Genomic DNA, 27,776 nt, shown 5'->3' with positions numbered 1-27,776 from the left:
GTTGTGGAATTCACAATGGAAGATAAGCTGTTTATTGACCAGCTGAGCGGACCAGAGAACTGGGCAATGTGGAAATTTCCGATCGAACACTTGCTGAAAGTGAAAAGGACTATGGGGCATGCTAATGAAGACGGATATCCTAGCCGCAGATGCTAATGCACACACACAAGCTGAATTCAGGAAACGGAGAGAGAAGGCATTCTCTGTGTTAGTGCTGAATGTAAGTACACCGCAGATGTGCCCGATAGTATGCTGCCAGACTCTAAAAGAGGCGTGGAACACGCTGAAAGGACATTTTGAGAGAGACACTTCGGCAAATAAACCGTTCCTGAAGAAAAAATATTTCAGATGTGAAAAGAAGGAAGGAGAAAGTTTAAATGAACATTTAAAATGAATGAAGGAACTGACTGATTAGCTAGGAGCAATAGGTTCTGTGATAGAAGAGGAAGACCAAATTATAACACTCTTGGGTAGTTTGCCACCAAGCTACGCTACAATTGTCACTGCGCTAGAAACAAAGATTGATAATTTGACACTGCAGTTTGTTTAGCAAGCATTAGTAAATGAAGAGCAAAAGCGAGTGAATGCTAATGATAACTCCAGTGGTGCTAGGTCAGTTGGTGAATCAGCCATGTCATCACAATTTCATGGGGCTATGCATGCTAACTCCCAGGCAGTGGGAGCTGAAAGACCAAGCATGTGGAGATGTTACAAATGTGGGAAAGAAGGACATATAAAGTGCGACTGTCCAAGTTGGAAAAAGAAAAAGAAAACCCACAAGGCCAAAAGCATGATGTGTGAAGATGCAGAAGATTCGTCTGAAAGTGCCTTTGTTGCTAAAGAGGCAAACCCGACTGAGAGGCCACAACAGGTCGAATGGTTGATTGATTCGGGAGCATCAAAACACATGACATGTGATAAAGAAATTCTTCAAGACTACCAGCAATTCTCAAAAGCACAGTCTGTGAAACTCGGTGACGACAGGGTGGTTGACGCCCTAGGACTTGGCAATTTCAAAATGAGAATGACTTTCAAAGTAAGTGATGTAAAAAATATCACTGTATGATGTGCTGTATGTTCCAAAGCTATCTGGGAATCTATTCTCAGTGGGAACTGCTGCCAGAAAAGGAAATATGGTGCAGTTCAAGAAGTCTCGCTGCTACATACGTGGGAAAGATGGAACTCTTCAAGGAATGGGAACACAAAGATCTGACGGACTGTATCAGCTGGACGTCGAAGGAAGTCCGTCTGTCTGTCATGGTGCATCAAGTGCATCAGTAGCAGTCAGCCTGTGGCACCAGCACCTGGGTCACACCACCAAGCTGAAGGAACTAAAAGATCTGGTGAACGGAGTGGACTTCTCTGCAGAGAAAGAGGTTCCTTTCTGTGAAGGATGTGTGGAAGGCAAGATGTCTAGAAAGCCATACAAGCCAGTAGGAGAAATCCATTCCAAACACAAGTTGCAGCTGATCCATAGTGACGTCTGTGGTCCCATACAGACTGAGTCTAGAGGTGGAGCAAAATATTTTGTGACTTTTATCGATGATTACTCTAGATGCTGCAAGGTATACTTTCTGAAACAGAAGCGTTACGTCCTTAGCAAATTCAAGGAATTTGAGAAAACATTCTCCAATGAGTGTGGGCAGAACATCACAAGACTGAGAACAGACAATGGTGGTGAGTACACGTCAAAGGAGTTTCAAGAATATTTGAAGGCTCAAGGTATCCACCATGAGATGACTGTACCTCACTCACCACAGCAAAATGGTGTTGCAGAAAGAAAAAATAGGACATTAATTGAAGCAGCTAGAAGTATGCTGTCTCATGCTAAGTTGCCGCAGCTTACATACAGAACAGGCTGCCCACATCTGTCCTGAAGCAAGAGACACCCTATGAGAGATGGTGTGGCAAAAAGCTGGACATGAGTCACATGAGAGTGTTTGGCTGTGTTGCTTATGCACATATCCCAGACATAGAGAGAAGAAAACTGGACAAGAAGGCTGTGAAGCTTTGTTTCATGGGATATGCAAACAATGCCAAAGGCTATCGTCTGTTTGATGAAGAGAAAAAGAGGATTCTAATTCGTCGTAATCAATAATGTCATCTTTAATGAATCAGACTTCGACTGGAAACAGGAAGTGGAAGTGACTTGCTCAGAGAACAAGGTAACCTTGAACACAGATGAGAGTGGAACACCAGATGACGAGGTCACTGTCAATGAAGCCGCTAGAGAAGGCGGCAGAATCAGAAGGGTTCCAAGGAGATATGGATATGATGAGCTTGCTGATATAGTGACTGTTGATCATTATGCCAATGTGTGTCGTGTCATAGAGCCAAGCACACTGAAAGAAGCAATGATGAGTACTAATGCAAAGGAATGGCAGGAGGCGGCTGACTTGGAATATGAGTCGCTGCTGGAAAATGAGACGTGGGACTTAGTGGATTTACCAAGGGATAGAAAGTCCATAGGATCAAGATGGGTGTTCAAAGTCAAGCATCATAGTGATGGACGAGTGGAGAGATACAAGTGCAGACTCATCACCAAGGGCTACTCACAGTTGTATGGTGCTGACTATGATGAAACTTTTTCACACGTAGTACGATTCAGCTCAATTCGTACATTACTATCCATTGCCATCCAGAACAATCTACATGTGCACCAGATGGACATAGTAACTGCATTCCTTAATGGACACCTGGAAGAAGAAATCTACATGGAGCAACCAGAGGGATACATCAAACCAGGGCAGGAACACCTGGTGTGTAAACTGAACAAATCAATCTATGGACTGAAGCAGTCTCCTCGCTGCTGGAGCAAGGCTTTCACGGAGTTCATGATGGAAATTGGATTTAAACAGAGCACATCAGACCCCTGTGTGTTTGTGAGATCAAGACAAGAGCTTGAGATACTCACTGTTTATGTGGATGATCTGATTCTGATTACGGAGTCGATTGCAAGCATGAATGAGTTGAAATGGCTCTCAAGAAGTGCTACAAAATGAAGGACATGGGTGAGCTGTCCAATATCCTGGGCATCTCTGTTGTCCAAGACAAAGAAAAGAACTGTCTTACTTCATCAGAAGCATTACATTGAAGCCATTCTTCAGAAATATGGGATGGATAATGCAAATCCTGTTGCAACTCCTGCTGATGCCAACGTCAAATTGAAAAAAAGTGATGGTGTCAGTAAGCCTATGAACCAAAGTACCTATCAGTCCATGGTAGGAAATCTGCTGTATGCTGCAATGGTTACACGAACAGACATAGCTCAAGCAGTGAGTGCTGTGTCAAAGTTCAACGTAAATCCAGATGCTGCACATCTGACTGCTGTGAAGAGAATACTTCGATAGTTGAAAGGTACAGTGAACCTTGCTCTCAAGTATGAGCGGTCAGAGTCTGGAACTTTGATCGGCTTCTCAGATGCTGACTGGGCCGGTGATAAGGATGACCGCCGCTCAACAACCAGCAACATATTCTTACTGAGTGGAGGAGTAGTGAGCTGGCTCAGCAAGAAACAGGCAACAGTTGCACTTTCAACAGCAGATGCCGAGTATGTCGCACTCAGACAAACTGCTCAAGAGGGTACCTGGCTGAGACGATTACTGAATGATCTCGGAATGGATGCTATGCCCACAGTGATCCTGGAGGACAACCAAGGAGCCATTGCAATCGCGAAGAATCCAGCGGATCACTCAAGGACTAAACACATAGACATTCGCTACCCCTACATCTGTGAATGTGTGCAGAATGGACAAATAGAACTGCAATATTGCCCAACAAATGACATGAAGGCAGATATCTTGACCAAGCCACTGACTAAACAGAAGTTTGAATATCTTAGGAGAGAGATTGGGCTTTTCCCTACGTAATTCTGTTTACTGTAATAGGCACTGTTTTTCTGTTGAAAATGGTAAGAAAGCTGTAAGCAAGGTAAAAGGAGTAAGAAAAGGAATCTTGCAAGTTTTTTTTAGTTTAAAGATTTATTATCTTGACATTATTTATGAAGGAGAGCACGGCTCTTAGTAATATAATTTAGTGTGAAGTGCCTTAATGCCATTGTAAAATTTAGTGGGAGTGTTGTAATACGGTAATTTGACAATGAGTGTCGCTAATGCGCTGTACTGTCCTCTAGTGTCTGCTTGTAGTTCCGGTTTGACTTTCTGAATAAACTTGGGAAAAAGCAATACATACCCACATCCAGCTTCCCGCCCGCAGACATGGCCAGTTGTGTCTGTAGGGACGCCCAACCAAGCCGGAGGTAACACAGGGATTCGAACCTGCGATCTCTATGTTGGTAGGCAACAGAATAGACCGTCATGCTACCCAGATGCCCTACTTTTTTAATAACAGTAGGCTGAGGCCTAAAAATGCCCCCTTGACCATGACTCAAATTCCTGTCTCAACTTTCAGTACCTATTTTGCTCCCAAAAACCTGGTCACCTTAAGCCGGGATCAGACTACACGATATTTTTGTCTTTCACGATGGTCACCATGTCAGATAAGGCAATCATAGTGCCATAAATTCTTGCTGTGTCTTGGCCTGGAGATTGGCAACACCACAAGTATGACCCCCAACCAATCATTGTATGCTGCCTTTCAACCTGCGATTCCCATGTTGGTAGGCAACAGAATAGACCGCCATGCTACTACTTTTTTAATAACAGTCTTCTGAGGCCTAAAAATGAAGGTACGCCTATCCCACATCAGGCTATCTGGCTTTATTTGAGGTAGATTTTCAGAGCGGGGGTGGCGCTGTTTGGTAACATCAGAGCTAGTGCAAAAATAATTGAAAGTTTAACTTTAGATTTCCAGAATTACCTTGGTTTCAAAATAGGTTTTTTTTTCTTAATTTCCCATGTATGAAAGACCCAAAATGATCGTTTTAAGTGGACTGCTTGATAGCAATAACCAGATTTTTCAAATAGTGTCAGTGCTTCCATCTGGCGAGCTTTGATCAATATAAAGAGTTGATCACTATAACCGCGATCACTATAGGCAATTTCCATTGTACTTTTTTGGGAGAAATTCAAAGAATTTAAAAGGTTTCAGTGTTCCGCTCCAACCACCTTTCACCATCCCCACTTTATTCACTTTTCTCTCCTCGTCCTCTTGGTCCTCAGGTAACCTGGAGCCCCATCTCTCTGCCCTGCTGTGGACAGCCATGCTGGTGTCCTTGGCCATAGTCATCATTTTGCCTCAGCCCCACGGCATCAGGGCCCTCATTGCCTCCACCATCCTGCGCCTAATATTTTCTGTGGGCCTGGAGCCCACCCTGCTATTACTGGGAGCTTTCAATGTAAGTGTGTGACTGTGTTTAAATATACATGTCTCCTTTGGTAAAGGTACGCTTTTTGAGTCTCTTCAGAGCAGCCTCCTCTGTCCTGACACAGAGGCAGGGGCACCGCTAGAGATTCTGGGCCCAATGAAAGAATATAATATTGGGCCCCCATCCCCCCCACCCACATAAACCACCCATCAACCCAGAAAACCCAGTTGAATTTGATGTTTGATGAAGAACATGTCATCGATAGAAGATTACTTGACGCACTGCAAGAAATCCATTGAAGGCTATCTTTTGTAAATTTAATATAATACAGTAAATACAGTAATCAACAATCCAGTAAAAAAAAAAACAACCTCAACATTCATCAACTTATTAAATTAAATGAAGATTTAAACACAAGGACAAAAAGTACAATCATACAAAAAGTAAAAATATAAATTCAATGGGGTGGTCTTTTTATCTAAATAACAGAAGCGCTACTATAAAACTATGTGGAGTCCGTGGCTGTTGGTTTACCATACAGCTCTTGGCTGCATGGTCTTGGAAATATTAATCTACACTGTCAAAGGTGAGGAAATACGTTTGAATTATAAAGCTTTAGCCTACTTTACATTCTCCGAAATCATCTATTTCTGGCCTAGTTTATCTCCAGTTTACAATGTAATCAGAAATGGGGAAGACGTAGGCTATTACAATGTAACAATGCTGGGGCAGTTGTTACAGTAGGTCTATAGCTGTGAAACTAAACTTTATTCTCCCAGCCCATGACTTAAATGCCAAAAGCCAAACGCCGGGCCTTCTTGCTAGCAAAATCGTGAATCAAATCCCAGAAGTTAAGTGATAAAGCCAACTTGCTTTTGATTGACAGTATTGCAAGGTTGTTCAACCTCTCCTGAGACATTGTTGATCTCAGATAGGTCTTGATCAGTTTCAGTTTGCCAAATACCCTTTCTCTGCTGGCAACGGTAACCGGGAGAGTGCAAAAAATCCTAAGAGCAATGCAAACCTCTCCAAAAATGATCTGGAGTTGCATTTTATAGATTGCATTCAGGAGAGCAAGAGAGGTACAGTCAGAGGGGAAAGCAGCAGAAAATATTGTATTAAGATGCCTGATTTCACTCTCAGACCGAGGTGTGAGGTCCTTTGTGTACTTCATTATCAGTGGCTGACACACAGAAGCAATATTACGGTCACTCAACTGCCCAACTTTTAAGTATGGCCGCAAATTCTTCGACAGTATTTGCTGTTGTTTGGAAGGGAGTGTCCAAGTCACTTATTATCTGGTCCATGGCAGTGAAAAACACAGTGTTATGAAATGTTGTTTCTGGCCTGTCCTCCTGAACTGTTTTTTCGGAGGTCTCATCATGGAACCTCTTCCACCTCCTCATCTGTGCTGCTGTCACTGTCCTTTGCCTCTTCTTCTGCCTCTGCCTCTTTACCTCTGCTCTCTTCTCTGGCTGCCTTGCTTGAAGAGGGCCCTGGCTCTAGAGTATCCATAAGGTACATCATTCATAATCTGTCCCATAACAGTATTAACATAGTAATACATAAATATATTACACCAGAAGAGCTATCTTAAATGTTATCTAGCTAGCTAACAATCATATTTTAACATGCCAGTGGTCAATGTTATTGCAATTACTGGAAGAACTAGATGAACTAAATGTGACTATTAGCTAAAGTTGTATTAAATGCTTGCTTGCTTGCTTGCTTGCAAGCTAGCTACCTGCTCACATGGTAATACATCATACTTTAAAATATTCAAAATCAGTTTGTATGAGCCTTAAATCCCAAACCCCTCTCCTTCTACCCCTCTCGCTCACCTTCTCCTTCAACTGGGAGGTGGGTTGAGGGAAGGGTTTCTGATCCTGAAGCTTAATCTGTGCATGATGAGGGCAGACGTGATTAAGGAGTGTACAAGCTTGCGAGCATGTAGCGTTATGCTAGTTAGCTAGCCTAGCATACTAGCTGCTGGATATAGGCCACAGATTCACTTTGCTCTAGTTATATTTGGAGCAACGGTGGCAATAAATATTTAACTGAAATTACCCTGACACTGCACTGTAAGTTAACTTTACTTGAAGTTAGCTAGATCATCCACGCAGTGATTAAGCCACACAGAATAGCTATGTTGGCTAAGTTAGCTAGCTACATGTTATGGGCACCAAAGGAAGGGGCCGTGAATAAATACCTTTCTTTTGAAAAGTCTTTGTGGCTCGCTGTTGCCCCTTAATGTCACTCGCAGCTTCTTTTTTTGTCTTTCTTTTCTTTTCTTTTCTTTTCTGTCAACCTGATTTAGGTTTGAACGACATCTCTTCACTCTTCACCTAACGTTATTCTACTGGAATCAACTGTTCTAGGCTAGCGTGCTCTGTAAGACTGAACTATGCAATGCATAGAGAGAGGGGTGAAATAAGGCCAATCCATCCTGATAATTTTGCCAAAAATGGAGAAACAAAACACAAGTTTGTTTCATTTGTAACTTTTTAATCCATAAAATTATAATTTTAAGTACATTCACTTACTTATGATAATAATAATAATAATAAGAGTGTTCTCTGAAGGGCCCCTGTCAGTGCTGGGCCCTTGGAATTGTCCGAACTCCCCCCCCCCCCTTTACGGAGCCCCAGCACGGAGGTTTAATGTCTCTCCAAACTGTTAGGTGTCAGGATGTATGCACCAGGGAGATTCCACATCACTGCAAGACCCACTAACACTGATGTGCTAAGGCTTTCATAATTCTTAAGTGTATTTATTGAGCTATGTGAAAATCCTATTATAACAATGGCCATTCTAACAGCTATAAAAGGTGTCATGCTGCCAATCTCATTTCATAACACATAATATGGTCACTGTGTTTAGATGAAGCGGTAACACAGTTACATTGGCCATGGTGTCCTGCGTTCCTCAGGTGTGTAATAAAGTCATCTTTCTAATGAGCTTTGTGGGTAACCGAGGGACGTTTACGAGGGGCTACAAGGCAATGATCACGGACGTGGAATTCCTCTACCACCTCCTTTATCTGATCATCTGTAGCCTCGGGGTCTCTGTCCACGTCTTCTTTTACAGCCTACTGGTGAGTGTGCACATGGACACACACACACAGGAAAACATATGCACATGCATACAATGTACAGCATGTAGATTTGCAATGTAATACACACAGCCCCACATAATGTTGTTTACATATGTACATGTTTGCTCACAGGTATACACGCTCAAACATGAGGGCCAATCAGTTCAGAGCTACACATGCATACACACATTGTCATCTCCCTCACACTAACCCGGTTTACCGTGCTGATGTCCTTCAAATGTCTGTCTGACTTCTTTTTTTCCCCCCTTCACCTCAGCTCTTTGATCTGGTTTACCGAGAGGAGACCCTGCTAAACGTAATAAAGAGCGTGACACGCAACGGTCGCTCCATCGTTCTGACAGCTGTGCTGGCTCTCATCCTCGTCTATCTCTTCTCCATCGTGGGCTACATCTTTTTCAAAGACGACTTTATTCTGGCCGTGGACAGGATACCCAACAAAACACTGGGTAAGTTCGAACACAATCACCGGTCTTGCCCTGTGTGCTAACTGGAATGAGCATAATTTGGTTGTCCCTCCCTGACCCTGGCCGACACGCTAAGAGACTGAAAGTTGCTGTTTTGTTTTGTTTTTCACGTAAACATGCATACCAATAATGCCTGTCTGCCAGAAAATAAACCTTGATTGACCAGTACTTGTCACAAGAGTTTTGTCTATGTCCAAAACATGGACACATCATGCACCAATAAAAATGAATACCAGATACAAAGCTCTTGTTTGATTACCCCCCCCCAAAAAAAAAGATAACTAAATGTGTTCTTGTTTGAAACTGTACTTCTTATACCATGTGTATCCCATGGATAGAGCATGGTGCCAGTATGGTTGGGGAGTTCCTTTCTGGTGGAGTGTGCCAAAGGGGAAATGGAGAGAACTGCTCAGCAGAGATTATGGAGGATGGTAGGTAGAATAAAAAGAAGTTTTTCTTTAAATGGTGTGCGTGTGCGCATTGGGGTTGGGGTAGAAGGTTGAAACTGGATTGAGGAGGTCAGCAGGTTCTTGAGTTGGAATCCCTATACATGTGCTTGCATGTGTCTCAGAGGTTCCCATGCTTGTTTGTGTCTCTGTGCCCTAGCTTGTATGTGTGAGTGCATGAAGGGCTCTGTGTCCTCACAGACCTCTGCCACAGGAGGAGGAGATTCTTCCCAAAGTCCCATTGAGCTGTAAATCTGAGCACCTGAGCAATCACAGTATTAGATCTGGCAGGGATAACTCGGGTTTTGGTGGGGGAAGTGAGGTGAAACAGAGAGGTCTTAGACATTGCATGTGTGTGTGGTATGACTAGGGCTAAGGCTTAATGTAAGGACCCCAGGGTGAAAAGGTCACAGGTTAATTACTATAAGGCAAAAGCGGGTCAGTGGGTCCATTCATTGAGGCCACTGAGGGCTCAAAAATCCCAGCCACTGAGTTCCAGAAAACCTAATGACCTTCATGCAAGAAAAAAAAAATCAGCAATACATGCATGAACCATCTAAAGGGTTCAAAATGCTCAGACTTCCTTATCCATTACCACCAGGCCTGCTAATGAAGGTGGTCTGGTGACTTGTTTCTATGGGGCTTGTTTGAGAACCTTTGGGATTTTATGGCTGGGTTCATATGATTAATTTTTGAATAGGCTGGACCAATAGATCAATAATGAATTTTTTACGATGAAGTCGCAATTCATATCTACACATTGTACCCAATAGATAAATTGTGCTCTTCTTGGATCAGTTTAAAGGCCAGTTACACTGACACTGCCATAAAGTCAAGTCAGTTTTATTTGTATAGCCCAATATCACAAATTACATATTTGCCTCAGTGGGTGTAACAAAGTGGGTGAGAACACACCATTTGTCCCAGCATCGCAATCACTGCAATACCAGTCTTAACAGATTTGACAATGCTTGTTTGTTTTAGCCATATTTCCATCATTTATCCATAATGTGAATACATATACTATCCCGGGTTTGTTTGTGTTTTTCATTATGTTTGATTATAGTTCACATACATCATTATTTCTGGTTAAATCAAAACAAAGACAAGTATTGTTAAATTTAGTTATTGTTTATTGGTTTAGTTATATGTGTTAAATAGCCTAATTCACACTGGCCAAAAAAACCTGCAAAAAACCCGCTAATGTCCGTCTTTGGTCAATGTAAAAAGGTTAGCGGGTTTTTTTTGTTTGTTTTTTTTTTTTGGCCAGTGTGAAAAGTAAGTGTATCATTTTCTTTGTTACTTACCACCTCCATGTGTTCCAGGGCCAAAAGGAGTATTTGCTCACACACCTAGTTAGACACTGGGTGACATCATTAGTGATGTCACAGGAGTAGATCAAGTATGGGGGGAGGTTAATTGGTTTATTAGATGTTGTTTTATGTTGATTTGTGATTTGTAGGTAAATTTGTAAATCCTTTGATATCTGGTAGGTTAAGTGAAGGCATTTTCAACATTATGGTTGAGAATAAATAACTTTATAAAGGTAACTTTATTTACCTGTTTTCAGGAGAGGTGTTGGCTTTACCTGCCACAGTGGTGCAGCTTAAACTCAGGTGCTGCTGATTGACTCCAGGAGTATTTAAGCAGTTGATTTGGAGTTGTTAGGGTTTTGGGATGTCAGGGTGTAGTTGTGTGCACCCGATGTTAATTTAAGCTCAATTGTTATGAGTTGAGTTTTGTTCAGTTAATTGGAGTTAACTGTTAATTTGTTTCTTTGTACATATTCTTTTATTTCACATGTAGCTACACCCTGTAAATAATCACTTTTGTTAAATGGAAACAGTTTTAAGCCTGCCCCCTATGTTTTAGCCACTCTGGTCAGGCTTCCCCCCAGTGGGCTTTTCAGCAACACAACATCCTGTCCTTAGACCCTCGCATTGGATAAGGCACAACTCCTTAAAAAAAAAAACCTTTAACAGAGAGTGTAACAATGAACTTAAATAGCTGTTTTAGAGACAGATGGAAATGTAGCTGACTGAACAGTTGGGCTTTACATTCACTGCTTATGCCAAAGGACTACTTAAAAATTTCACATGGTCCTGTCCCTCCATAGCTGCCCTTGTCACCCAGCCATCAGCTGTGGTGATTGAGGACAAGGAGCGGACGTGTGACTCTCTGCTCATGTGCATTGTGACCGTCCTGAGTCATGGCCTGAGGAGCGGAGGAGGTGTTGGAGATGTCCTGCGTAAGCCATCTAAGGAGGTACAAAGGGAGACAACACATTTTATTGAATCCCCAGAAATCGAGTGTGAAATAATTGTACCGTTAAACCTAAAATTTGATTTTTTAATTTAAAAAAAAATGTTTTGTGTCATCAATAACTTGATAGGTAATGTTGTGCTCCACATGTACTTCTCCATCCACAGGAACCCCTGTTTGCAGCCAGAGTCATCTATGACCTGCTGTTCTTCTTCATGGTCATCATTATCGTCCTCAACCTCATCTTTGGTGTCATCATTGATACTTTCGCTGACTTAAGGAGTGAAAAGCAGAAGAAAGAGGAAGTCTTGAAGACAACATGTTTTATTTGCGGTGAGGAACCAGACAGAAATGGATTTTCAGTATTGTCCTGTAGAGTGACACTACGGAACAAGTTTCTGCTTTAATCAAGACATCAGGATCTAAGTCTTGACTGGGTGGGTTGAAAATATGACGGCTGCACATTTGGTTAAGGCAAACACCACAAGCACAACTCAACATCATGTCCGAGAATCAGGGCTAATGAAAGTTTGTCGCATGTCATTTCCTCTCTCTCTCTCTCTCTCTCTCTCTCTTTCTCTCTCGCTCTCTCTCACTCATCTTGACTTCACTCTATAATGTGTAAAGAAGCACGAATGCCTAAACATGCGAATAAGTCTAAAGCTGCAATGGGGACTTGGAACAGATCTTTTAAGGTACAGTTAGCATGATGTTTACGGAAAAAAAAAAGGAGTTGTCTGCTCTGAACCTGCTCTTTTGCGAGCATGTGGCTGTTGTGTTGCAGCTTCGCATCAGACAGCCTTGCAAAATGGGGGCTGTTTTTCTGGGTAGTGTAAACAACGAAACGCCTCCTCTTCCCAGAATGGCTCATTAGTCATGGCTGGTGGTGCTGCTGCGGAGGAGTGTCTCTTCCTGTTGCCATACAGGTCTTGACCATGTTAGACTGTACACTTGCATAGACATTTACCAACACTCCAGGCAAAACATAGCATCACTCATGTCCATTGGTTCCCAACCATTGTTGATCATTATTTTATTGTGCCGTCAGTCGCATTGGTGTCGGGTCTCAATAATGAATTGGTTCTTCCTCTTGTAGGCCCACAGGTCTCTGTTAAGTTGAGCGAGATTGGTGTTTGAAAGATTTTAAACTGATTTGAAAACACACAGAGCAGAAACATCTCTAGTCAATCCCTACATCCTAACCCTGTCTATCCCCTCATAACCCCTCCAGTGCTGCTTCTTGGTTTTGTGGTACGATCTTTTCCTTCCTTACTCACAAGAACTATTAAATGAGTAGAAATAATTTCCTCTGGCCAGAATAAGCATGTTTTTCTCCAAGAACAGTTGTACGCCCCATTAATTAAAGGAAAATGTTTGTTTCCGTGTGTTGTGTGTGGTTGTTTGAATGTATCTATGGATGTATATTTTTTCATTTCCAGGTTTGGAGAGGGACAAGTTTGACAACAAGACAGTGACCTTTGAAGAACATATCAAAGTGGAACACAACATGTGGCACTACCTGTTCTTCATTGTCCTTGTGAAAGTGAAGGACTCTACAGAGTACACTGGACCCGAGAGCTACGTAGCTGAGATGATCAGGGTGAGAGCTGGCTTTGATCGACCCATAAATCCTCTGTCCCACTCTACGAATGAAACCCCACCTCTGACCCAACCTAAATGCAACTGTAGATATGATTATAGAACAGTTTATCTATGTCACATAAGATGACTGGGCAGGCAATAATATTTTACAAGCCGTCATTGCAGACCTTCCTGAAGCTGACCTTAACTCCTGATCCACACAGCAGGGTTTTAAGAGAAATGATCACAGTGGCTTTATTGTGTCTTTGCACTAGTAACCGGTTATAAATTGTGTCCTCATTTGCCCTGGAGAGTTAGCATTGCATTTTATAATTGCTGCCTTCATCAGCTTTCTGAATGGATGATTAACTCCCAAATAGTGCTTCCTGTTGGTGTCGAAATTTGTTAGTGCCCAAAGCAGCTGTATATAGCCTTAAACTTTCAACACACACACACACACACACACACACACACACACACACACACACACACACACACACACACACACACACACACACACACACACACACATCTCACACTGAACATTGATTACTTATGGTTAAGCCAGCAGATGCACTCATGATTTCTCTGCTGCGTGTATGGAAAGCCTGTCTATCTCTTAGCCACACTCTAGCCCTTTATGGCTGTCCAGGATGTCTGCTTCACCTTCACTTGTATTTTTATCAAGCTACAGACCACTGAAATATCAATCCACCACACCAAAAAATGAGGAAAATTACTTATTTTCAACACTGACAAAAGGTCATTATAATTGCTTTATGGTTACTTGAATTGCTATAGATGTAATTTCTTGAAAATTGATTTGTATCATTCATACATGAGATTTTTTTTTCTCACCGTGTTATTTTTACATACAACTTGGTTCATAAAGATTAACTCAGTCATACCAATGGATTTTTTATTAAATTATTTAGTTTAAAATTGTTTAAAAAGGTTGTGCATTAAGACATACAAAGTTTTTTTTTTAAGATTTATTACTTTTTGATATTGCAAAGCTAAAAATGAGCATCTGATCTACAATTTACACACCTCCACACGCAGTGCTTCATTTTTCACTGTTTGTAATTAGGAAGACCTCTAGGGAAATGTACCACACAAAAATCGGTTTGCAGAGAAATTAAGCTGTCATATGGCATGGTTTAGCATGGTTTATTTTGTTTTGGAGCAACTGGATAGAGCTTTATGAGTGCCAGACGAAAGCCCTTCCTTACTTTCTTGATGCATTTATACCATCATTCATTAGCACGGGAAGGGGGGGCTGGGGGTCTCCAGCTCCCCCTAGCGGTAGATGCAGCCCCCACCAGTAGTGGCAGGTGGCTGTGTAACATCTTAGACCCAACAGTCTCATCTCATCTCATCTCAACTCATCATCAGCCGCTTCTCCGGGGTCAGGTCGCAGTGGCAGCAATTTAAGTAGGGCACTACAGACATCCCTCTCCCCAGCAACACCCTTCAGCTCCTCCTGGGGGATCCCAAGGCATTCCCAGGCCAGATTGGACATGTAGTCCCTCCAGCGAGTTCAGATCTACCCCAGGGTCTCCTCCCAGTTGGCCGTCCCCGTAAAATCTCCAAAAGAAGGTGCCCAGGAGGCATCCTAATCAGATGCTCGAACCACCTCAACTGGCTCCTTTCAACGCGAAGGAGAAGTGGCTCAACTCCGAGTTCCCCACCCTGTCTCTAAAGCTAAGCCCAGACACCCTATGGAGGAAACTCATTTCAGCTGCTTGTATCCATGATCTCGCCCTTTCAGTTACTACCCAAAGCTCATGACCGGAGGTGAGGGTTGGAACGAAGATTGACTGGTAAATTGAGAGCTTTGCCTTCTGACTCAGCTCCCTCTTCACCACAATGGTCTGGTATAACGTCCGTTTTACTGCTGATGCTGCAGCAATCCGCCTGTCAATCTCCCGCTACATCCTACCCTCATTCATGAACAAGATCCCGAGATACTTGAACTCCTTCACTTGAGGCAACAACTCAACCCCAACCCAGAGGGAGCAATCCACCATTTTCTGGTAGAGAACCATGGCCTCAGACTTGGAGGTGCTGACTCTTATCCTGGCCCTTTCATACTCAGCTGCAAACTGCCCCAGTGCATGCTGGAGGTTACATTCTGATAAAGCGAACAAAACCACATCATCTACAAAGAGCAGAGATGCAATTCTGAGTTTCCCAAAATGGACACACTCCTCACCTTGGCTGCGCCTTGAGATCCTGTCCATGAGTATCACAAACAAAATTGGAGACAAGGGACAACATTAGCGGACTCCGACACCCACCAACAACATGTTTGACTTTGTGCTGAGAATGCAGACACAGCTCTCACTTTGGTTATACAAGGACCGGATGGCTTGTAGCAACTGTTCCAGTACACCACAATCCCACAGTACCCCCCACAGAGTGCCCTAGGGTACATGGTCGTAAGCCTTCTCCAAGCCCACATTTAAATTGGCTGGTCAAACTCCCATGCCTCCCTCAGCACTTCCACAAGGGTAAAGAGTTGGTTTGTTGTTCCATGGCCAGAATGGAATCTGCATTGTTCCTCCTGGATCCGAGGTTCGACAGTCGGTCAGAGCCTACTTGGAGTCCCCAGGCGGAACCCTATCCAGGACACTACCCAGAGACTCCAAGGAGGCTGGATACTCCAAACTGCTATTTGGTGCATAAGCACACACAACAGTCAGAGCCTTCCCCCCAGCAACTCGCAGTCATATAGAGGTGATCCTGTCATTCCTCAGGAAGAACTCCAACATGGCGGCACTCAACCGGGGACTTGTGAGTATCCCCACACCTGCCCGGCGCCTGTCACCTTAGCCAACTCCGGAAAAGTAAAGAGTCCAGTCCCTCTCCTGGAATTTGGTACCAGAGACCATACTATGTGTGGAGGCTAGCCCAACTATATCTAGTTGGTACCGCTCCACCTCCTGCACCAGCTCAGGCTCCTCCCCTGCCAGAGAGGTGAAATTTCATGTTCCGAGGGCCAATTTGTGATGCCAGAAGTCGGCACACCCCAGTCCCCGCCTTTGCCTGCTGCCCAGCCTGCATTGCACCCTACCCCAATGCTCATCCCTGTGAGTGGTGGGTCCACGGGTTGGTGGCTCCATGTTGCTTTTTCAGGCTAGGCCCGACCGGGCCCCATGGGCCAAGGCTCGGCCACCAGATGCTCACCGGCGAGGTCCCTTCCCAGGTCTGGCTCCAAGAAGGGGCCCCGGTTTCCCTTTTTCAGATGAGGTGCTCTAGATCTGCTGTTGTAATTCCATTGGGTTTCTTGGGAATCACTCTTAGTCTGGCCCTTCCCCTGGGACCAATTTGTCTTGGGAGACCCTACCAGGAGCTATTGCCCCCAACAACACAGCTCCCAGGATAACCGGGACACCCAAACCCCTCCACCACATTAAGGTGGTGATTCTCTGAGGGGAGACCCAACAGTATGCCTAACTTGTCCTAATGTACAAATGCAAAAAAATAAAACATACCTTTATTTTGAACAGTGGGCTAGGGTTGCGTGGCATGTGCATTTTTAATAATAAAGTGAGTAAACACTCCATTCCAAATCTGCTACACACACACACACACACCTTACAAACAAAACAATGACGTCAAACTGTAGCGATCAGGGGAGGCGGTCACTGTGACTGTCAGTGGTTCTGCGCTAGGGGAGCGCAATGGCTGATGGGACTGTTAATGTTAGATTTGCAATTGTATTTTAATGATGCGGTGTTCGTGTTGTGGTTATTCTTGTGTTGTTGTTTTGGGGTTCGAGTCAGATTAAGTAGGAGACCGTTTACTGACTAATTGACTGAGGACCGTGACTGGGACTGATGTCGCCACTTGGGACATGGGGGGGACTCGTAACCTTGTTGTCATTTCTGGTCCGTTCTGCCCGGTGTGAATAAAAGAGCACTCCCAGGGTCGTGCAGTATACGGGGCACGGGAGTTGCGATTAAAGAGAGATCTCTGCCTCTCGACTCATTCTTCCATGCCAGTTTGCCACAATACTTAGTTGGCAGCCCCCCTACTTAAAACATCTTCCCATTATGAGACATTCTACTTTAGCGGTTTCTTGATCATCCCATGACCTCCCGTTTTTTTCTGTTCTTTTTTTTCCCTTCTTTTCTGTTTGTTGTCTGTTTTTTTTTTGTACCTGTAATGAAGAAGATATTCACAAATAAAAAATTTGGGGAAAAAATCTTCTCGCATGCCTGCCATCATTGGTGAGTGAATGTTTCTGATTGGGTTCCATTTGGGCCTTTTCTAATCCTTTGCTCTTGTCTGCAGCAGGCTACATTTGGTCTTGTTAAAAATCACCTGATTTTGAATTCAACCCCCTCAGTCCTCTCCCATTGTCCTTACAGCTACACCTATAGGCCAAAGGGTCATTAAAGGCAACCTTTAAGGGCTGCAAGGCCCTGCTGACCCATTAACCGACCTACTAGTCATGCTTAAGGGTTGTTCCCCAGCTTCACATTTAACTCTGACTGGGGATGTGTGGCTAATTAAGTTGTCAAAGTCCCAAGTTTTCACAAACCTCTGCAAAGTTGCCATGTTTATCAATATATCCATGACATGGAGATATATTTTTAAGAAGAAAGACTTAACTCTTCTCTTACTTAAAACTCCCAGGTCTCTTGTGATAGTCTACATTATGTGTGCCGCGTTACGAAAAAAAAAAACAAGAATAAATTCAACTCCAGTTAAGTACATAGTGTTAAATGATCGATGCACTGATTATATCCTTTATTCTTATAAGTAGATGTCTCACTTACTGTGGTTCAAACTCCTGTAGAGTTTTACTGCATTTTCCTTATTTTCACTGTATTGAAGTTTAAACCATGCATACAGTGCAACATAAAAACAGAACAGAGAATAGATCACGTTACAGCAATGGGACAAAAATTGATCAAACTCATAAAATGAGTGTGAAATAAGGAAGATTAAGGGAGGGAAGGAGATAAAACCCAGCACTGATTAAAGACCATCAGTAAGGTAAAGCAAAGTTGAAAGCGTGAACTTGTATTGAGCACTTAAAACCTTCAGCCTAACTTGTTTCTTGCAGATCTACAGGCAGACTGTTCCAAAATCTGGATCCATACCGAGTTAAACAAAAAAAGTTACTGGGGAGGAATTTCAAGTGCCCCTTTAGTATGTGTTTAGAATAACGATTAACGATTTCTGTGATCACATCAGAAATCAATTCTCTGCGATGATGGCATCATTGGTGCTCTGTAGAACGAATTGTCAAACGTGTTACTCACATGAATTCAAGGCAAAATGCCCTTTGGACTGGTCACTTTAGAGGTGCTGTTCACAAATCACCTAACTGCACTTCGTCATAAAAATACCTTTTTATTGATCTTATTAATGCACTAGACACTAGATTTGTGAGCTGTGCCTCTTAAATCTGTTCAACTCCCCTGCACAGTGCCGTGTTTCAGTGCGTTTGATACTGCTGTAAATGTGGGAGAAGCCACAGGAGAGAGCAGGGGGTGTAGAAGTCAAAGCACTCTGAAAATGACTGGGACTGACGTCAATAGCATAGGCCTCTGGCTCAAGTGTCAGGTCGAAGACCTAAATGGATAATCCTTGGCCCAGAAGAACCACATACGGCTGCCCCCCCCCATAATATAATGTTCCAAAACTACAAGATATTGGCATCAAAATTCAGAAGACGCCATTATCAATTGTATGGCTTTTTTTTTTTTCATTTAGGTAGTAGGGGTGTAGAAAACAGTGGGCTGTCAGGTGGCTTGCGGCTTCAGTGTGTCTTTTTCTGTTGCTGTTTAAACCTCAAGTGCATCCTGTTTCTGTCATGGCCCATGTGGTTTTAATAATGAAAAATGTACTTCTGTCACTTCCATTGAACTAACGTGAGGCAGAGTTTTGAGTCGTGACTTCACTCCATAACTTACTGGAAGTGTTTTCGTTTGTAAACAATGTAAAATGAAGGGGGCGGATGCTGATGCTAGGGCTGTTGAAAAGTCTTGCATGCTTCATGGTTGGCTGACCTGAACTTGTGGGGAAGGGAACTTGTCTTTTTCTTGCTCATTTTACTGCTATCTCATCAAGATTGAGTGTAGAGGGTAATATTGACAGAAAGGATTTTCACAATTTGTCAATCTGAAACGGCTTGCAGCAAGCCACTTATGATTAAGCACTCTGTGTGTTGTTTTTTATATATACAGATAGACTTTCACTTTCCAAAACTGGCCATTCTTACTCCGTCTTTTAAATAGTCAATAGCTATGTGAAGAATATGATCAGCAAAGGCTAAACTTTTTTCATATGCATTAGCTTAAAGGGGGATGCAGCAGACAGATTAGGTAAACACAGCATTTGTCTGCATGCAGGAAGTGGAACAGCAGCTCTCTCCTTCTCTCAGAATGAGTGTGTGCTTCTCATCTTACTGTTGTGTGATTCCCCTTGGCTTTCTGTCTGACCCAGTACTGGTTTGTGGTAAGATGTGGCCACCGCACCTACCCCCCACACCTTAAACTCAACCACTGAAATTTAGGGACTTTTCCAGTTTTTCTGCAGCCATTGCACTGATACCAATCTGCTGGCAAGCTGTTCTAAGCAGCATGCTGCTGTCCATTCATCACACCTGTAATAGTTAATCTAATGCACTATAATACTTGGAAATTTAGCATATGGAAGCATGTTTGTGTTGAAAGGAGTTCAAGGACCATGTATTTGGATGACGTTGGATTATTTACACACATGTTGAAACAATGCACAATAACACTGGCATGTGGTGGCCCAGTGCTGGGAAAAGAAGAGTGAAAGAATTTGGCCAAATGGTCTTGAGCTGCCTACTGGTTTGAGCAACATTTTGGGCTTTCACTATCTATAAAGCCCCGATGACACAACGTTTCACTTTAAAGGATAACCTTAGTCAGTCATCTCTCAATAATTAACATAATACAGTAAGGCAGTTGGCTATTCCAGAAATCAAACTAACTGAAAAAAGAGCTCGTTAAATAGAGGATAGTATTTGATAGTATAACATCTGCTAGCATACCCCACCCCCCAAACATCCGACCATGAATTGCAATAAGTGTGCATAACAAATAAATGAATCAATTCATAAAAAAATCAGTGTAACTGAAAAGTTGAACATAGATATGTGATTTGGTTCAGGATAACGTTACAAGTATCATGCATGCAAGCAAAATGCTAGGACTGTAGCTTCATTTCAGGGAATCCCTACGCAATGGTCCAGATAACTCTTGATTTACTCAAGACATAATATTTCTACCCTGGGAGTGAGTTTTACTCATTCCATCTACAGAACAATGCTCTCTCTCTTCTCTCTACAATGATGCTGATGTAGACAGGGTTTGAATGGGACACTTTTTCTTTTTTTTTACCATAGGGGTTACACGGTCATATTAGTGTACTCACGGTTGCTTGTAGTCCAGTGGAATATTCATGAACTCTACGTGTTGCATGTTTATTTAACAGAGGAAAATGTCATTGTCTTAGTATATGTCTTCGTATATTTCTTGATTTTGTCCTGATGACTGAATTATATGGTGTTGTGCCAACATATAATGAGGCTATACATGACAAAACGACCCAAAGATAAGTGAACTATTTGTTAAGAAGGATTTCAAGAGAGTCCCCAACTGTCATGTGATTTTGATAAGGAAAGTCCCTAAAGATTAGTTGAATTAAGCTCTCAGAGTATGCTTGATAACAGTGCACACACACACACAGCACTGGGGCTTATGATTTAAAAAAACCAAAAAAAAACCACGCAGGTTACAGGAGGCTGGGTCTGCCATGTAAGGCAGTAGAGCACACTTGACTGACGTCATTCTGAGTGCATGCAACAGCTAAGGCATTTTCCAGAGAACTGCATCCTGCTGATTCACTTGAAAAACTCACTTCCTAACAAGAGATAATTCCATTTTCTTTTTTTACAAACCTGGTCTTGATTTTGTATTTTCTTTCCCCATCATATCAGTTATACCATTTTACGCATAGGCTTCATCATTGTCAAAATTTTGGATATGGGACCACCACTGGACTCAGCTTATCATTGGCATCTTATGGGGCAACAGAAAATATATATATACAGTGTTTTTTTTCCCCCGGAAACCATCAATGGTGTAGATAAAAGTGCTCAACAAATGAGCGGAATATGAAGATATATATATGTATATATATACACATACGTATATACGTATATATATACGTATATACGTGTATATATATGAAAACGTTCAACGGTAGGGAAAGTGCTCAACAAATGAGCAAAATAATCCAGTGCGTCATAAAGAATGTATTTGACTCACTGGATTATATATACACTACCGTTCAAAAGTTTGGGATCACCCAAACAATTTTGTGTTTTCCATGAAAAGTCACACTTATTCACCACCATATGTTGTGAAATGAATAGAAAATAGAGTCAAGACATTGACAAGGTTAGAAATAATGATTTGTATTTGAAATAAGATTTTTTTTACATCAAACTTTGCTTTCGTCAAAGAATCCTCCATTTGCAGCAATTACAGCATTGCAGACCTTTGGCATTCTAGCTGTTAATTTGTTGAGGTAATCTGGAGAAATTGCACCCCACGCTTCCAGAAGCAGCTCCCACAAGTTGGATTGGTTGGATGGGCACTTCTTTGAGCAGATTGAGTTTCTGGAGCATCACATTTGTGGGGTCAATTAAACGCTCAAAATGGCCAGAAAAAGAGAACTTTCATCTGAAACTCGACAGTCTATTCTTGCTCTTAGAAATGAAGGCTATTCCATGCGAGAAATTGCTAAGAAATTGAAGATTTCCTACACCGGTGTGTACTACTCCCTTCAGAGGACAGCACAAACAGGCTCTAACCAGAGTAGAAAAAGAAGTGGGAGGCCGCGTTGCACAACTGAGCAAGAAGATAAGTACATTAGAGTCTCTAGTTTGAGAAACAGACGCCTCACAGGTCCCCAACTGGCATCTTCATTAAATAGTACCTGTTAGAGCCTGTTTGTGCTGTCCTCTGAAGGGAGTAGTACACACCGGTGTAGGAAATCTTCAATTTCTTAGCAATTTCTCGCATGGAATAGCCTTCATTTCTAAGAGCAAGAATAGACTGTCGAGTTTCAGATGAAAGTTCTCTTTTTCTGGCCATTTTGAGCGTTTAATTGACCCCACAAATGTGATGCTCCAGAAACTCAATCTGCTCAAAGAAGTGCCCATCCAACCAATCCAACTTGTGGGAGCTGCTTCTGGAAGCGTGGGGTGCAATTTCTCCAGATTACCTCAACAAATTAACAGCTAGAATGCCAAAGGTCTGCAATGCTGTAATTGCTGCAAATGGAGGATTCTTTGACGAAAGCAAAGTTTGATGTAAAAAAAATCTTATTTCAAATACAAATCATTATTTCTAACCTTGTCAATGTCTTGACTCTATTTTCTATTCATTTCACAACATATGGTGGTGAATAAGTGTGACTTTTCATGGAAAACACAAAATTGTTTGGGTGATCCCAAACTTTTGAACGGTAGTGTATATATATATTAAGATAAATGTAGGAAAAAAATATCCTGCTCCTCATTTGTTGAGCACTTTTATGTACACCAGTGATAGTTTCCGGAAGAAGAAAAACACTATTATATATATATATATATCGTTTTGTTTTTTTTTTCTTCTGAAACCGTCAATGGTGCTGTTATCAGTGCTCAACTAATGAGGAGCGGAGAAGCAATACAGATGCAGGGGAAGAAAAAAAAAAGAGGCCCCAGAAAACCTCCTGCTTCTCCTGTGGAAGACCCTTGTCAGTTATGTGAACCCAACAATAGTCTGCAGGCAATTTTAATATTTACTGCAATGTATTAAAACGTTTTTTTCCTGCATCTGTATTGTATCTGTATCTGTAACAATCAGTACAAGCACCAGACATGTTCCAATAAGTCCAGTTTGACCCGGTTATCTAAAGCATGTATTTGGAGTTGACGAGTTAAAATTATTCCCTGAAATGTCCAATATTATCAATGGTTGATGGCATTGCTGAGCTGCTTCCTGGTTCAACCTGCAGGGATGACCAGCCTATTTTTACTGCATGTCGTATAACCATCGACTGACTACCAAGCAAGCACAATGGAAAGGTCATGAATAATGGGAAATTATGTACACACGTCTAAGGCACTAGGGTTTTTTGTTGTTGAAAGGACAAGTTCAAGGCTTGTGTTCAGTTGCCTGGTAAGACGCCATTGTAAAACTGTCCAGCAGTAATCCCATGTCTAAAATGAAGCCGGTACATAAAATGATTTCATCACTAATATGATGGGGAAAACTGAGAAGACCCAGGTTGTAACAAAACAAAAAACAAAAACAGAATTATGCTTTAATGAAGTTACATCCTACAAATGCAGACATTGATACAACCCATTTATCACTAATATTTCAACCCTAAGTGTTCTTTATGCATGGATTCTTGCACTGATCACAACTATCTATATTTCTGTTGATCCAGGAGCACAACCTGGACTGGTTTCCACGGATGCGTGCCATGTCCCTGGTGAGCAGCGATGCAGACGGGGAGCAGAATGAGATCAGAAACCTGCAGGAGAAACTGGAGTCAACCATGAAGCTGGTGTCCAACCTCTCAGGCCAGTTGACTGAGCTTAAAGAACAGGTTAGTTGAACTGAACTGAAATTTCCAAGTTTTTGTCCTGTGATTTCCACTCGGCAGGAAAATTGTTATGACCCTGTTGTGGTGTCTATGCAGGTCTAGAATCGCATGGGAAAAGAATTTTAGAAAATGGATGCTAAGATTTCCTCAAAGAAGATGTCTAAAAAATGAAGAAACTGCATAAAATCCTGGAAAAGTACATAAAAAAAATCATTGTGTCCAGGCCCAATACACATGACAATGCACATGTAATTTTCATGTAGCTGTGCTCTTTGCCATTTGATATGTTTTTTGTTGCTGTGAAAAGATATTTTCAGCTACAGAAGTATGTGGCATACATATACAGTAATTTTGTCCTACTACAACTGGCATTGATATCCAGATGAGATGAGATGAGATGAGATGAGATGAGATGAGATGAGAGATAAAGGTCAAGAGAAAAGTGCAATTTTTACATTAAAAACTAACCGGAACCCCAAGTTGCCATGGACAGGGGTAGAAAACGTTGCTTAAGGTTTGTTTGTTTGCTGCTCCTTGCCCTTTAGATGTAGAGCTTACTAAAAGCAGAAGGCAGTGAGTCATAGTTCACAACACAGCTCATGAGGCGCTAAACCTGATTTTATTTGCGTCATTGAGCAAGGGCCCATTTTGAGTTTGCATGCACAGCATTATAACCTTGTTACAGTAGTCAGAACTGGAAAATTGTTGTTTTGAACAAAAACTTTATTGTGAACTTGATGAATTGAGAAAGAATGTCAGGAAAAAAATTCCCATTAACTGTGAAACCACTTGCCTATGATCAGATTGGCTTGTAGGACAATTGGTCTCCCTCGGATGAGTAGCATTTTTTTATTTAGTCAACTGTTTTATACGTCCATTTAACCACAATTACAAAGTACTGAATTGTTTAAATCCGTAGTTTATATCTCTACAAATGCAATAGAAGTCCTTAAACCTATGACTGAAAATGTGTTACTCGAATATCCATCAAATGTTGTATTGACTGACATCTAGGTTCAGTAAATTATCTTGCAGTTGCTGCAATCCACTGCTTCCAGTAGACATAAATAAATAAATTACACTACTGTTTCAATGAGAAGTACCAATGAGGAAGCGAAGAGTGCATTTTGAGCCAGACAAGGGGAAATGATTGCTTTGTGACAAAGCTTTGAGGGAGTCAAAGTATTGGTCACATTTACCCCAAATTATTGATTAATAAGATATGCATCTTATTAATGATTAAAGTAATCGCTAGATGAATTATTATTAAAATAATCTCTAGCCATTACTTTCACACAGTCCTCTTCCCCAGTCTACACTCGCACAAATATCTTACAATTACCAACATGCGTTGATATACATAACTTTGTTAAAAGAAACACTCAACGGTAGGGAAAGTACTCAACAAATAAGGGGCAAAATAATCCATTGAGTCAAGTAAATTCTTGACTCACTGGATTATATATATAAATAAAGATATTAATATTATCTTAATGTTCCGCTCCTCATATTTGTTGAGCACTCTTACCAACACCACTGGTGGTTTCCGGAGGGGAAAAAAATGCTATATATATATATTAAATGCTTGTCCTCTTTTTTTTTTTTTCCTGTCATCTGTAATGATCTTGGGTATGCCCAATGACACAGTGACTACATTACAAACAAGAACACAGTGATTCTGAACAAGGAGGTCAAATAACAGCATATTATGCTGCATCATTTCCAAGCGCATCTTCCTATTTGGTTAATGATGTAAGCAGAGCTCGGATGTTTTATATGTATGAATTAGGTTTTCCTCCTGCTCCTTGCTCGTAAGCAGGACTGTGTCTTTTTACAATGCTTTATTGACTATGCTTATCCCACTTCTGATATTATTGCATTTTAATATCGGGGTGCAGAGCCCCATCCTCGGCTGATTGCGTTAACACTGCAGAACCAGACTTGTTCATACTGTCATAAAGGTTAACTCTGTAATGACTCATGAGCAATGCTTGATCTCTGAAATTTCTTTTAACTGAGTTTCATAATGAGTGGTTTGTAGACTGTGGCATTTTAGATGACTGGGACAGCAAGATTTAAGATCAATCTCTTTTCAAATCAGAATTATGTAGCTCTTGTAGGTACCACTACTTTTCTGTACACTTACAACTCGTAACGCAAGAAGCCGCTACACTGATCTATATTCCAGTGGAAGAGGACATGTGTTAACAGAGACGCAGGTACAGTGATCGATCTGTCTGATTTTTGATGGTCTAAAAGTTTGTGTGTCCTTTCTGTTCTCTTTAGATGACAGAACAGAGGAAGCAGAAGCAGCGGATTGGTCTTTTAGGACATCCTCAGCATATGAACGTCAATCCCCAGCAGCCTGCATAGGGTCTACAGCTCAGATATAGCCCTGTAGTTATTGGAAAAACACAGCACCGGCTTTGTGTTTGCATGCTGGACAAACAGGGCAGAATCTTTGCTCAGAGGAGGTTCCACACAATGTATATTGTAGCTATCCCTGAGTGAGTTTGGGATAAAATAATAGGGAACACTCTGAACTAGTTGATAATGTTATGTGTGGCTAGTCTACCCTGCAGTGGTATTATGCCAATCAACAACACTTACCCAATCCCTTCTATTTATTGTCCAGCTGGGTTTGGTGCCAATTTTTTTCTATGTCAAAGTTGTCTGTATTTTTCATTACATGGCCTTGAGTGGGTGAATTTGAAACATAACAGAGGAAAGAAGACAGGAGGATTTAGCCCCATTTAATTGGGTTTTTTTTAATTTATACTACAGGCATAATAAGCAGCATTTAATTCATATTTTTATATGTTGGGCAACATTCAAAATTAATATGCAACTTTGTCGATGTGTTGATTAAGTTCTGTAAATCATGTTGTACTTGATGAAGTGAGCCTGAGATATTTGTTTGCACTGTTTTGTTTTGTCCATCTGTATAAATTAGGGACTTGTTGGTTTTGATTTAGGGAACTATAGAGATAAGAATTATTATGCTGGCCTTCTTAATTTCACTTGTTTTTGGAAATTTTCTTTCTTAAAGATTATAGCATATTGTGTGTGATACTGTAAACCCAACAGTGTCCTATCTCAATGGTGATTTATGATAAATTTGCCTATTTAGCTGTGAACTAGGAAGCACTTAATGCAAGATGTCTGCTTGTCAGTCAAAGCTAGAACATGTTCAGCATCAATCATGCTGCTACCGTTTGCTCAGGCGTTGTCTCTTGTTCATTGCAAGTTGATGACTTGTTCCATTTGTGCCTGTGTTGTTTTTTTTGTGTCTTGTAATTTATCAGTTTCTTTTTAATTGTTATTGCTGTGTACATATTTTGTTGCTTACGTTACTGCTTTTGTAGAGGGAACTACATTTCTAGAGAGATGATGTGGGGTAAACAGTTCTTGAAAATGGCTGCTCTGATTACTTAATTAAAGATGTAAGCACGGTCAATTTGTATATTAAAGTAGAACTATTTATTAAAATTTATGTAATTATCCTTTATGTCCTGAGTTTTTAGCTTCACATAATGCCACAAAGCAGTGTATAATGTATCCACACATACATTTTTGCTTTGACCGCATCCATGAAATTATACAAATTCAAAAACTGAATATGTATTTAGCCAGAAACTTGCACTACAAGGGCCTAGTATCTTCAAGATTGTGGTTGTCTGAAAAGAAATGCATTTGGAACGGATCACCGTTATGGAACCAAACCTTTTTCAATAACATTACAACATATTAAGTCAAAATTGAACACACGGGGGATGATAATGTCACATCCTTTCCATATGGTATTAAAAATACAGAAAAAAGACATGTAAGGCGTTAAACTCTATACAGTTAAATTAATTTGGGTTTTAGCACGAGCTAAATGTCAACTACAGCCGAAACCCTAGATAGTAACGTATAATATTGGTTTTATTGTTTGTACAGAGCAAAGTGGTAAAACTTAAGAATTAGTTTCTGCTTTTTGAGAAACC

The 27,776-nt window shown here is 41.4% G+C and overlaps 1 protein-coding gene across 1 annotated transcript in view; it reads left to right on the top strand.

The window, feature by feature from the left end:
- Positions 1–26,160, top strand: part of itpr1b (inositol 1,4,5-trisphosphate receptor, type 1b) — a 162,810-nt gene extending 136,650 nt beyond the window's left edge. The window contains exons 51-59 of the mRNA XM_056275415.1: positions 5,121–5,296; positions 8,196–8,360; positions 8,638–8,827; positions 9,184–9,276; positions 11,432–11,556; positions 11,721–11,886; positions 12,993–13,153; positions 23,629–23,790; positions 26,074–26,160. Of these exons, the coding sequence (XP_056131390.1) occupies positions 5,121–5,296; positions 8,196–8,360; positions 8,638–8,827; positions 9,184–9,276; positions 11,432–11,556; positions 11,721–11,886; positions 12,993–13,153; positions 23,629–23,790; positions 26,074–26,160 (1,325 nt within the window). The remainder of the gene's footprint in view (positions 1–5,120; positions 5,297–8,195; positions 8,361–8,637; positions 8,828–9,183; positions 9,277–11,431; positions 11,557–11,720; positions 11,887–12,992; positions 13,154–23,628; positions 23,791–26,073) is intronic.
- Positions 26,161–27,776: the final 1,616 nt, after the last annotated feature.

Source organism: Lampris incognitus, chromosome 2, assembly GCF_029633865.1.
Source record: "Lampris incognitus isolate fLamInc1 chromosome 2, fLamInc1.hap2, whole genome shotgun sequence".
NCBI lineage: Eukaryota > Metazoa > Chordata > Actinopteri > Lampriformes > Lampridae > Lampris > Lampris incognitus.
Note: the sequence above shows the minus strand (reverse complement) of the source record. Positions and strands in the feature narration are given on the sequence as shown.